Raw genomic sequence first — 12,525 nt, 5'->3', positions numbered from 1 at the left:
AAAAGCATACTTTTCACTAAGTGTATAAATACCTATCAAATAGTTCATTTTTCTCTAGATAAATTGAAATGTTAAAAATTTACATGTACTTAAAGTATAACTAACTTGAAAACAGTAATATTTAACTGATGTTTGTAATTAGTAGTAAAAATTCATATTCTGGATCACCTAAAATGTATCCCCATTTTAACTCAACTATTTGGAATTTGCTTATATTTTCAATATGGCTTTCCAAGGGTTTACTTTTTTTGGAACTATTAAGTATCAACACATATTTGTAGTTTACCCTGTATCTTTGGAAAACAGCAAGTTCTTTTCAAATAATCATGGCTTTTGTATATTTTGTGAATTTCCATGAACTTTAAGAGGTTTCAGTCTTTGAGGAAAAAGCTCTAGTCCATCAGTTTAAAACAAATATACTAAGTGTAAATTTTAATTAAACTTGTTAATGATATTAATGTATTTTTAATTTCCATATAATCACATTCATCAATTTGAATAAATGAAAGAATGAATGATTCTGAACCTGTTAAAGAAGAGTAACATATAGCCCCAGTTTCAAGTGAGGTGTTAAGAAATGGATCCACTTCCTGCAGTAATATGAAACAACCTGTACTTTTATTCTCTTTTCTGGCAGAAACTGGCTCTGAAGACTTGGAGATACTGCCTAATGGACTGGCTTTCATTAGCTCTGTGAGTGTTTTCTTCCACTTTTCTGTGTTCTAGAATGTTTTCTAGGACTGGCAGTTTAAGTCTTTCACTTAGGCTTTCTGTATACCAATGCCCACTTTCAAATAAAATGAACAGCCGTGGTTTAAAAGACAAATTGTGTATGCATTTACACCTCTGCTATAATTATGATCATGCGTGTTCCATGCATATTTGTGTTCTTCGGTCTACATTGAACCATATTACCTTAGCTTCTATAGCAGCAATTTATTTGTGAGTTCAGCGTATTCAAGAATGTTTTCCCCTCAATTGTCTATTCCCTGAAGCACTTAAAATTGCCATATTCAAATATTTGCTAAATTAAATATACATTTAATGTATACTACTTCACATGTCATTTCAACTTTCACATTTTTAAACATATTTCAGAATAAGCCCTCTTATTTAACATTGTTGATAGGTCCCAATTCCCAAGCTTTGAAGAGAGAATCCACCATATTTGTTGAAACTCTCCTGCATATAGATCGCTATGGTAGCTGATACAGTGCAAAACAAAAGAAGTCCACCATCTGGCCTGGGGATCATAACATAACAGAGTGGATAGGAAACAATAGACAATCATCCAGTCATTTAAAAACCTTTGCTACCTCTTGTAATTTATTTAGTCCAGTTTTCTCTTACAAAGATAGTAGATTAGTCATCCTGCAAAGCAATGTCTTGTAAACATTTCTTGAGCAACATAAGGCGTATTTTAAGCAAAATCTTATATGGGAACCCAATATATAAAACAACAGCTTTGTTGTTTTGATTGAAGGCTAAGAAAGGAGTAGTTCCTCCGACCCACTAAACCTCTGCCTTTGAGATGCTTCCAAGGATCTACGAGGGAACAGTGTAAAAGCCATAACCAATATTGTATCTGTATTCCTTGCTTCTATCATTGAAGACTATTATTAATTGACTCTTGGGTCTGCTCTTCCATTTTTGATCTTTCTCATGGGCTGGAAGCTGTAGTGTGGTGCACATATGATTTTGCTGCAGGGGATGAAAGGGTTTGTGTGGGGTGGCCTAGTGGAGCATGTGGCTTCCAGAAGACTTCTCCTGGGGACCCATCATGCAAACTAACTTAAGAGGCTTCCTATGTGGCCATCTGGCTAGCTCTGTGGTTTGGAGCAGTCAACACAAACCCATGGCCCATGCAGCGTCTCTATTAGCATTTAAAGTACTGGTATTGTGCTTGATTTTTCTCCTCCATGGTTTATAAGGGATTACAATATCCTGGAATGAAGAGTTTCAACCCCAACAATCCTGGAAAAATACTTCTGATGGACCTGAATGAAGAAGATCCAACAGTGTTGGAACTGGGGATCACTGGAAGTAAATTTGATTTATCTTCATTTAACCCTCATGGGATTAGCACATTCACAGATGAAGGTAACAAGATTTACTGTTTATTAAAATCAAAACCAAATTTAAAAAACAGAAAATCATGCCAATAAATGAATTATTTTTTTCTCATCCAAATGCAGCATAATCATGAATAATGTTCTTACTCTGGGTTTTAAACTTACCCCCTATGTTAATTGACCCTTATAGTAAAACCACTAGAATACTTGAGAATGCTAAAATATTTAAGATTTGTAAAGCACCTGATTTTGTAAAATACCAACATTCACATTATCCCTATAATTACCATAATAATAATATCCAGCCCTGATCATTATAGCTTTTCCATTGTTAACAATTTTCAAGACTCAGGCATTTACAGGAACAGATTTTTCTAACCCAAGGTATCTGCAACCTGTAGGTCCAGTGACAGAAAGTCACCATGGTCAGTTTTTCTGCCGGCCCCATCACCTTTAGTGCCTCCTGTCTGCTGGTTCCTCTGTTCTGTGTTCAAAATGCTCTTCTGCATGTTGGTCCCTTTCAACACAACTTGTTGGTGTCATCCTTTATGTCTTTACCCCATTTCTCCCTTTCCATTTGCTGCTACTTCCTTGTCTCTATATTAATTTTCAGCCCCAGTTGCACATGGTAGCACCTGAAGAGTTGAAAAAGACATGATGCCCAGCCCCCAGCTCGATAGATTCTGATTCCATTAGTCTGAGGGAGGCCTGGATCACAGTACTTGTTAAAAGTTGTTCAGTTCATAAAAATGTCAGGCTAGGGTTAAGAACCACGTTTATACCCATTACCTCCATTTCATCATCAGACGATCCCTCATTCAGTTCCTCTTCTGGACTTTCCCCACTGTGGGTGGCTAAAATTGCTGCCTTGAGAATCATCAGTGATGTTCCTATTTACAAATCTCCTCTCTTCCCTTCGTCCCTCTCCTTCCTTCCCTCTTCCCTTCCTTCCTTCCATAACCTCCTTTTGTTTTTTGTTTGTTTTGTTTTTGAGATGAGTCTCGCTCTCTCCCAGGCTGGAGTGCAGTGGCGCAATCTTGGCTCACTGCAACCTCCACCTCCCGGGTTCAAGCAATTCTCCTGCCTCAGCCTCCTGAGTGGCTGGGACCACAGGTGCATACTGCCATGCCTGACTAATTTTTCATATTTTAGTAGAGACGGGTTTTCACTGTGTTGCCCAGGTTGGTCCGGAACTCCTGAACTCAGGCAATCCACCCACCTTGGCCTCCCAAAGTGCTGGGATTACAGGCGTGAGCCACTGTGCCCAGCCTCCTTCACCTCCTTTTATGCTGTTGACCATTTTCTCCTTCACAAACTTGCTCTTCCTTGATGCTGCAGTGCCCCTAGCTGCTCCAGTTCTCATCCTACTGCAGGTTTCTCCCCAATTCATTGTTTTGTCACTCATTGCCACTTCCCTGAGCACTACCCCAGAAGTCTGATCTTTTACTTCCTCTTTATTTTCTCTATTTCAGAACTTTCAAACCAGTGTCACACTGCCTGCATTCTAGGAGGACATCCCCAAATAGGGGTATTATTATTATTCTTTTCACTAGTCCTTCACTTTTAATGCCACAGGTGCTTACTAGACACTTCTATTTGGGTTCCTTTCCTATAGACACTTTAAACTCAAAATGTTGAAAATGATTTTCCATCCTTTTATCTTTCCTTCTCTTCCCCATGTAACGCGCACACACACACACACACACACACACACACACACACACACACATATATATCCCTTTCAGTGGACTCTCCACTCATCCACCCATTCATCGCCATTACATTTTATTTTAAAAATATTTTTAAGTGCAAAGAAATATAGTGTTTGATGTATGGATACTTTTTAAAATAAAAATGAGGTAGTATTACACAACCTCTTCTATAAATTGCTTTTGCATTAAACACTACATCATGGACTCCTTTACATACAGCACATTTGCAGCTGCTTTGCCAAGGTGGTTTGGGATTCGGTTGTGTGGGAGCACTGTAATATAGCTCATCTGCCAACGGATATTTAGGTTGTTCCCACCTTTATGCTCATTGCAAACAATGCCAAAATAAACTTTCTCACACATGTATTTTCTGCGACTATATCCTTAGGATGAATTTTTAGAAGTAGAACCCACTGCACAAAATGTGAATCCAGGTTTTAATCCTCACTTGAATTTGATTTCCATACCCTCCTTCCTCAGCTATATTCAGGGCCTTTGGATTCTTCCCTTCAAATACCTCTCATGACCTTTCCGGTCTTCTATTGCCAGTGGCATCATCTTGGTCCAGTCCCTTCTCTCCACATTGCTGGATTACTGCTGTAGCCTCAGCTCATGTTACTCCTTGGTTCAAATCGGCCAGTGAGCAAAGCCTGGATCTTCACCTTAAGCCCTAACAGGACCAATTCTGGCTCCCTGTGGTTTCAGCTCTCTCACTCTCCCACTCTCTCTTGCCTTCACTCTGCTCCCACCACAACCTCACTATTAAGTGAATATGTCCAGGAACTTCTGCCCCGGGGCATTTGCACATTTTCTCTCCTCAGCCTGGAATGCTGTTTCCCTAGATATCCACATATTCGTTCTCTTATTTCACTTAGGTTTTTGGTCTAACATCCCCTCATCAGAGAGAACATGCCTGACTCCCATGAAGATAATACTTCATTACTCTCTATTCTTTTATCCTGTTGTATTTTTCCCTTGTAGCATTTAACACCAACTAAAATAAATTAAACACTTGTTTGCTGAAAGGGGTAATAAAAATCATCTTAGCAGCTTTCTCTGTTCAAATCTTCTCAATTCAACCTGCCAAATTTTGCATCTTGACATGGCGAAACCCCGTCTCTACTAAAAACACAAAAATTAGCCGGGCATGGTGGTGGGCACCTGTAATCCCAGCTACTCAGGAGGCTGAGGCAGGAGAATCATTTGAATCTGGGAGGTGGACGTTGCAGTGAGCCGAGATAGTGCCATTGCACTCCAGCCTGGGCAACAAGAGTGAAACTCCGTCTCAAAAACAAAAACAAAAACAAAAACAAAACAAAACAAAACAAAACAAAACCCACCAATTTGATCATGTCAGAGGTTTCAAAAGACTTACTCTTTCTTAAGGCAAAGGCCACAATCTAACTTTTACTTGCCAACTCTGATCACACATTCTTGACCGCTTAGATGGGTCGCCTTTGTATTCTTAAACTCCCACTGACCCAAGGAAGCTGCTTCTGTTTGCTACTATTTCTCAGATGTTCTGTGAAATTTATCACCTTACACTGTGTAAATTACACTTGAGCACACCTTCTCATATTGGGAGTTCCCATAGTTTTTATCCCTTTCATCACAACTGTGCATCTTGTGGAGACCATTTGAACTGGAAAACTTCAAGAGTTCTTTGGAGTTTTAGTGTCAGTGATACTCATTCTTAATTTGAGAATTTTTTTTTCCTGTGGAGTTTTGAGTTTTCAGAGACTGTCACTGGTTCTTCCTTGAGCCACTTTTCTCTGGAACAGGAACAATCACAAATGCTTCTCTCTACAAAGAGATGAAAATATTCCATCTGCCTGACATCCTAACTACTAGCTGGAGGTGGGTTGAAATTGGTTTTTGGAGAGAGGGCTGACAGTGAGAGCTTAGTTAATGTTTCATTTTTGTTTTTAATCTCCTCTCAGATAATGCCGTGTACCTCCTGGTCGTGAACCATCCAGATGCCAAGTCCACGGTGGAGTTGTTTAAATTTCAAGAAGAAGAAAAGTCGCTTTTGCATCTAAAAACCATCAGACATAAACTTCTGCCTAAGTACTGAGATACAGCACATTTCTATTTTCCTTTACCTGTAGTGGATAGTTAATCCACTTCTGGTTTTTCCTTTTGGCCAGAGTAGGTATGGCTGTTCAACTCTCATTTCTAATGATCACAAACTCCTCCACATGCTCTTCTGAAGAACATTTTGAGGACTCAAGCCCCTCAGAGATGGCCCATTCTTTTCCTCTCTTTCCCAGGCTGGCTCCTGGCCTCAGGATCTCCATTCAAGTTATTACCAGGAAAAAATCCTGCTCTTCTTCAGAACCAGACTTAGTATTTCAAACCCAAATAGGCTTCATAGATAAATTTGACGTCATGAGCTTATTTATTTATATTAAAAAGTAGACTCTGGGAAGTTTCCATGAATTAGAAACACAGACCCAAGAGGAGACCCTAAATCAAGTGCATGTAAGACCTCCTTATACTGCCTCCACTGCTGTTTGATTGCACAAAATGTATGCAATAGCAGATCTGTGGTAACACTCAATTCCACCCTAGGTGCCTTCACATAACATATGGTGAAATAAAACACTCAAGGATCCCCAATCTCAGTCAGCTTCCTCACATGCCCTATGAAGATCTGACTTGTAAGGCCAGTGATGGATTTAGGAGAACAACCTGACACTATCTTCTAAAACGTTTACCTCCAACTCATTACGATTGTCTAGAATCCCAACCTATTTTTGTATAATTTATGTATAGCATTTGACCACCTCCATATCTGTAAATCTAGATGTGTACTCTTTGCAGGTACCTAGCTAAGGGCCTGGTATGTGGTGTGCACTCTGTGATACCAGGACCCCTTCCTCTTCTTTCTTATCAGGTGGTTTGAGGATGAGGAAAATGAGATTGGAGAGAAATTGAGTTACTGGATGAGGGCCAATCAATTCACTAGTGACTAAGTAGGAACCCCCGCTCAGGTCATCTTCTGCTCCAGTGGGATGAGTAAAAGTCCGGAGAACAGCTTTTGGTAGAAGAGTTCATTCATACATTCATTTAACAAATATATTTTGGAAAGAGAATAAAGTTACTGAGTGTTTGGAGAATGTGAAGAACACCAAGATTTAAAGTAGAGAAAAGTATGTAGAATGGAGAAGCTGGGTTAATGATAACACTAATAAATGAGCTTTCTCTGTACGTCAGGTGCTGCACTAACTAATTCAAACAGATGATTTTATTGATGTTTTACAAATACCTTCTGAATTAGGTGTTAGTATTATATCCATTTTGGATTTTGAAAAAGTTGAGGCCTGGAGTAATTGTTAAGTTCCCCTAGATGACATCATCAGTAAATGGTGCAGCTGTGATTCTAATCCTGGTAACATGAGTTCAGAGCTGGTGCCTTAAACTGCTACAAAATAGTGAAAAAAATTATATGTTTTAACATTTAATCTTGGAAATCTCAGACTTGTCTAAGTTACCGGGTTGGAGTATTTTTATCTTGAGCCAGTTGCAAAAATGTTGGTCTTAGGCAGCATAGAAGGAGACTGAAAATAACCACGGTGCCATAATTAACTAGAGTTCTGCTCTCTCAACCCAAAGATTAGCTGTGTGTATTTTCTTCTTTGGATTTTATGGTTGTTTATAACATTAATATTCCAATTACTAATTCTCTTATAATTTAAACCTGTTATTATTCATATATCACAAGCATTATTATTGGTCATTTACTGTATGCCAGGCATGGTACGAAGGCCTTTGCATTCGTTATTTCATTTTATTCTTACCCTAGCCTTTCAAGGTATACAGAGAAAACAGAGGTTTAGAATAGTGGCTCAAAATTTAGTGACAATGCTGTAGCCCCACATTATGATAGCAAGCAGTGTCAGGATTCAAATGAAGTCCATCAGATTTCAAAGCTATTACTCTATTACCCTTTAAAAATTTGTTATTTATTTACTTATTTTACTACACCCCCATTTCAGCAATAAAAAGTTATTGCTCTAAACCATTGCATTCTGCTCCTTTCTGTGAAAAACAGACAAATGATAGTCCAGCATACTAATTTCAGAAATTTACTTTTAAAAAACAGAGAGTAAAATCAGATTGCAGATTTATGTCTGGTGCCCGTCCAGACTAATCCTAAATTTCGAGACCTTTTTTTTTTTATGTTGTAATAGTGGCTACCATTGATTGAGGATTTATTGAATGTCATGCTCCCTGCAAAGCACACAACAGGCATTGTCTCATTGTAATTCCCACTGCAACTCCACAAATTAAGATCCTGACCCTTAGTCTTCTACTAATGAGCTGTATGACTTTGAGAATATCATTTAACCTCTCTTTACAGATGAGAAAACTTAGGCTCTGCATGCCTATCTAACTTGCCTGAGAGCTCAGAGCTGCGTCAGAGCTGATGCGCTGGCCACGACGCCCTCTGCAATAGAGCAGAGATAATTTTCTCCCAGATCATGCCCTCGGGAACTTCTATCACCTCAATCAGCAAAGAATGACTCACTTATGTGTTCACTATTGTACCTATTAAAGCAGAAAAATAGACTCATATATCTTACATTTTCAGTGACAGAGAGAGAATCCTAATCAGAAAGGGGGAGGAAAAGCCATAGCATTCTATTTCTGAGCATTCTTGTTCATGGACATTTCATTCAGTTTAGAATCACGAAATCTTAAGGCTGGAAGATAGACCAGTCTATCATCCTGCTTTCATAGATAAGGAAACTGAGGTCCTGATATGTGAAAGGATTGATTTTTCTTAGATCACACAGCTAATAGTAGCAGAGCTTTAACTAAAATGCAAGTATCCAGGCTGCTGGTTCATCATTTTTTCAGTTTCTTATGGGAGTTAGTTCTATGTGAGCACAGATATGTGAGCACATTTTTGCCCTGACAATGATTTCTGGCCTAATTTAATTTCTACTGAATTTAGTGTATTTACACACACACACACACACACACACACACACACACGATGTAACACTATTTTAAGATACATATAAAAGGATTTTTATGTTACAGTGCTATAATCACTTCCTCAGATTTCTTAGAGCAATGATTGTCTTTAAGGATTGTATCGGCAGGACTAATTTCATATTAATTCTGTTCCATTATAGCTAGCATGAAGGCTCCATCCCATATCTTGATTTTAGGAATAGACGGCGATGAATGTCAATTCACAATCCTGTAATGTTCAATACCTTCACCTTATATATGATGTGTGTATGTTTTATTTGCAGTTTGAATGATATCGTTGCTGTGGGACCTGAGCACTTTTATGCCACAAATGATCACTATTTTCTTGACCCCTACTTACGGTCCTGGGAGATGTATTTGGGTTTAGCGTGGTCGTATGTTGTTTACTACAGTCCAAGCAAAGTTCGAGTGGTGGCAGAAGGATTTGATTTTGCTAATGGAATCAACATTTCACCTGATGGCAAGTATGTGAACTCTCTGAAATGTAGTGAATTTACTCAGATTCTCAGGAGATATCTTGGAATATATTCTTTTTAAAAGTAATATGATACATTTTAACATGTTACCCTAGTGAGATAAAATTAGGAAAAATGTAAAATGTCTTAATTTTTCAGGGGGTAAAATTTATCAAATCAAAAATTTCGTTGTGAAGGCATATTGGTTTTGTTTCCTTTTTGGAAAAAAAGTACATTTTAAGAGGGGGAACTGTGATGAAGATTTAGTATGTCTGAATAGACTTGTTTTGAATAAAGATTTGAGTGTATAATGAGATGAATAGTATGCAGGTATACATATGTCAGTAGTTCAGGTTTATGACAAGATAAGGAATTTGTACCAAAATGTAAATCAAGACAACACTTCCTTCATCACGAAAGTATTACTGTGAAAAACGTCAGTTTAAGCAGTGTGCTTAGTGATGTAGTTGATTTATAATGTTATCTCATGGGGCCCTACAACAAACAATTTGCAAACCAACATTGGTCTGGAGACTGCATTTTGGGTAGCATTGGTATATGCATTAAATATCTATATCCATCCATATATATGCCCTTTGTCATCTTGCATCATCATCAAGGATTTCAGAGTCAGTAACATATGCTTAGAAAGAGCAACAGGGGCCAGGCGTGGTGGCTCATGCCTGTAATCTGAGCACTTCGGGAGGCCAAGGTGGGTTGATAACCTGAGGTCAGAGACCAGCCTGGCCATCATGACTAAACCTCGTCTCTACTAAAAATACAAAAATTAACCAGGCATGGTGGCACACTCCTGTAATCCCAGCTACCAGGGAGGCTGAGGCAGGAGAACCACTTGAACTTGGGAGGTGGAGGTTGCAGTGAGTTGCAGTGAGCTGAGACTGCGCCACTGCACTCCAGCCTGGGTGACAGAGCAAGACTCTGTCTAAAAAAATGAAAGAAAGAGAGAGAGAGAGAGACAGAGAGAGAAAGAAAGAGCGAGCAAGTGAGCAACAGGGACAGGGACAGCTTTTAATTATTCATATCATGGACCAGTTTTTGAAAATAGAAGATAATCGAGCAGTAATTTCTTTTTTTGTTGGGGGGATGCACAGTGCTTAGACTAACCCCAGATCTTTGTGGGGTATGACTAAAGCCACAGAGTCGGGACCAGACTCAGGACAGAAGAGGAGGAAGACTTCTCTCGATCGATCCAGGCCAAGCAGCTTTTCTTCTCTCATATTTTTCTCTGGATTAAAACAAGAAGCTGTTGTCAAAGGGCTTTCCTGCAAGTTTCCTGGGAGAGAACTCACTATCCCCTGAAACGCAGAACCTGGGGCTTGACACAAATTGACAAACCAAAAGAGAAACACTGTAATGCATTTTACTCCCAGATACTAAAAGTTGGTGTTAGGGTTAAGTTCCTTCCATACTGATAAGGACAATTACGTCCCCTCCTTCAGAAATAACTTTGCAGAGATTAAATCCCTCTGTGCATTGTAAACTCACTGAGTTCTTTCAGAATTTAGTGTGTTTGAGATGGGTTCCATTTTCCATTCCTTAAGCGAAGTTCTTCCCTATGAATAGTTATTACAACTTCATCTTAATCTCTCAAGTTGTGTTACTTCTAGTACTTTGACGTAGCTCTTTCTTCTTTGAAGGTATGTCTATGTAGCTGAATTGCTGGCTCATAAGATTCATGTGTATGAAAAGCATGCTAATTGGACTTTAACTCCATTGAAGGTAAGATGTATTAACACTGTAAGTTTGCAGAGTGATAATTAGATTCTAATTGATTTGTGAAATTACATGTGAAGAGAAAAGGACTGCTTAATTGGTGTGGGTGAGAACCAGTTTTTCACTCCTTTATTAAGAGTCATTAGCATGGTTATGTGTTTGTTGTTCATTTTTACTCAACTGCAGAGTGGCAAACAGCAAACCACACCTCTCACCCGGGAACCTTGCATTCTTTCTGCTCTAGCAAACTTTGAGCTTGGCATTGTGTTCCCAGATCCTCCTTCCACCCCTCCCTTCCAGCCTTTCTTCCTTCCTTTCTCCCATTCTCCCTCTCCTCCACCTTCCTTCCCTCTCCTCCCATCTGTCTCTCTCTCTTTTTCCCTCGACGTTGATGGAACAGCCAAGAAGTAGTCTCAACTTGTACTTAATGCTGGGCTGCTCTCCACAATGTTTATGAAGTCCACGCGCTCACAATGGCTGCCGGGTGACCTGGCTGCTCCTCACCTCTCTGCCTTTTTACCTCCAACCATTGTGTCCCTGCCCCACGTCTCCTGCCACTGTCTCAGAATGGGGCACCATTCCCTCTGCTAGGAGAAACCTTCCTCCAGATCTCCACGGCCCTCTCCTTCACCTCCTTTCATTTTTACTAAAACGTCAGCTCGGTCTTCGGAACCTGGAACTGCTCCCTTCCCCTGCATGTTTTCCCTCGCCTTTCCTGCTTTATTTTTCCATTCAGCATGTATTGCTAGCATACTATATATTTTATTCTTCCCCTTTATTACCTGATTCCTGAACTGGGGTGTAAGCTCCACAAGGACAGGCTGTTTTTCTATTTGCTCCTAGTACAATTCTAGTTGGAGCTGCCTAGTTGGCATTTAACAAATACTTGTTAAATTACTGTGGTGGGGCTGGGCATGCTTCAGGGGTTCACCTCCTGCCCCCACCAATTCTAGTCGTTTGAAGGTTGGAGTCAAAAGGGGTGAAAACACAAAGGATAGGAAAGAGAGACCAAGAGCAAACTAGAGCCCTATGAAAGCAGCCCTCTACCTCTGCAAAACAACAAGATGTTGCTTTCCTGCCATAAACGCCCACTGCAGGAAGCACTGTCAGCGCCAATTGTATGACTGTTCCTGTCAGCACATCCGAGGGACTGTCATGAGGGGCCTCACTCAGAGAAAATTACCTTAAAGCAACATTAAATGTAACATCGTGTTTGACATTAAAAATCACTGGCAGGGCTACTTTGGTATTAGCTCAAGTAAAATGGAATTTCACACGCTCACACTGGGTGAGGGAATAAAAAACAAGCTGCAGTTTTAACAATAGATATTTCTGTAAAGCGAAAGTTAAAGAATTTTATGAGAATAGAACCCAATGTAACATACCTTCACCACAGAATGTCAAGGCTCTGCTCCTACCAGGGCGAGACTGAAGGCAAGGGCAATTTCAGCAATAGACCATGTCTGTCTCCCATCATAAAAACCCCAAAAAGGTTATCCATCAATTGTCACATTATTCTTTCTTTTGAAAGATTGTATTAATTAATGT

At 39.5% G+C, this 12,525-nt stretch overlaps 1 protein-coding gene across 1 annotated transcript in view; it reads left to right on the top strand.

Annotated features, from left to right (window-relative positions):
• The window catches only part of PON1 (paraoxonase 1), a 31,917-nt gene that overhangs the window by 12,990 nt on the left and 6,402 nt on the right, over positions 1 to 12,525 (top strand). The window contains exons 3-7 of the mRNA XM_011974683.1: positions 638 to 693; positions 1,932 to 2,100; positions 5,725 to 5,851; positions 9,052 to 9,252; positions 10,902 to 10,983. Of these exons, the coding sequence (XP_011830073.1) occupies positions 638 to 693; positions 1,932 to 2,100; positions 5,725 to 5,851; positions 9,052 to 9,252; positions 10,902 to 10,983 (635 nt within the window). The remainder of the gene's footprint in view (positions 1 to 637; positions 694 to 1,931; positions 2,101 to 5,724; positions 5,852 to 9,051; positions 9,253 to 10,901; positions 10,984 to 12,525) is intronic.

Source organism: Mandrillus leucophaeus, unplaced genomic scaffold (assembly GCF_000951045.1).
Source record: "Mandrillus leucophaeus isolate KB7577 unplaced genomic scaffold, Mleu.le_1.0 Scaffold148, whole genome shotgun sequence".
Lineage (NCBI taxonomy): Eukaryota > Metazoa > Chordata > Mammalia > Primates > Cercopithecidae > Mandrillus > Mandrillus leucophaeus.
This window is presented reverse-complemented; position numbering and strand designations above follow the sequence as displayed.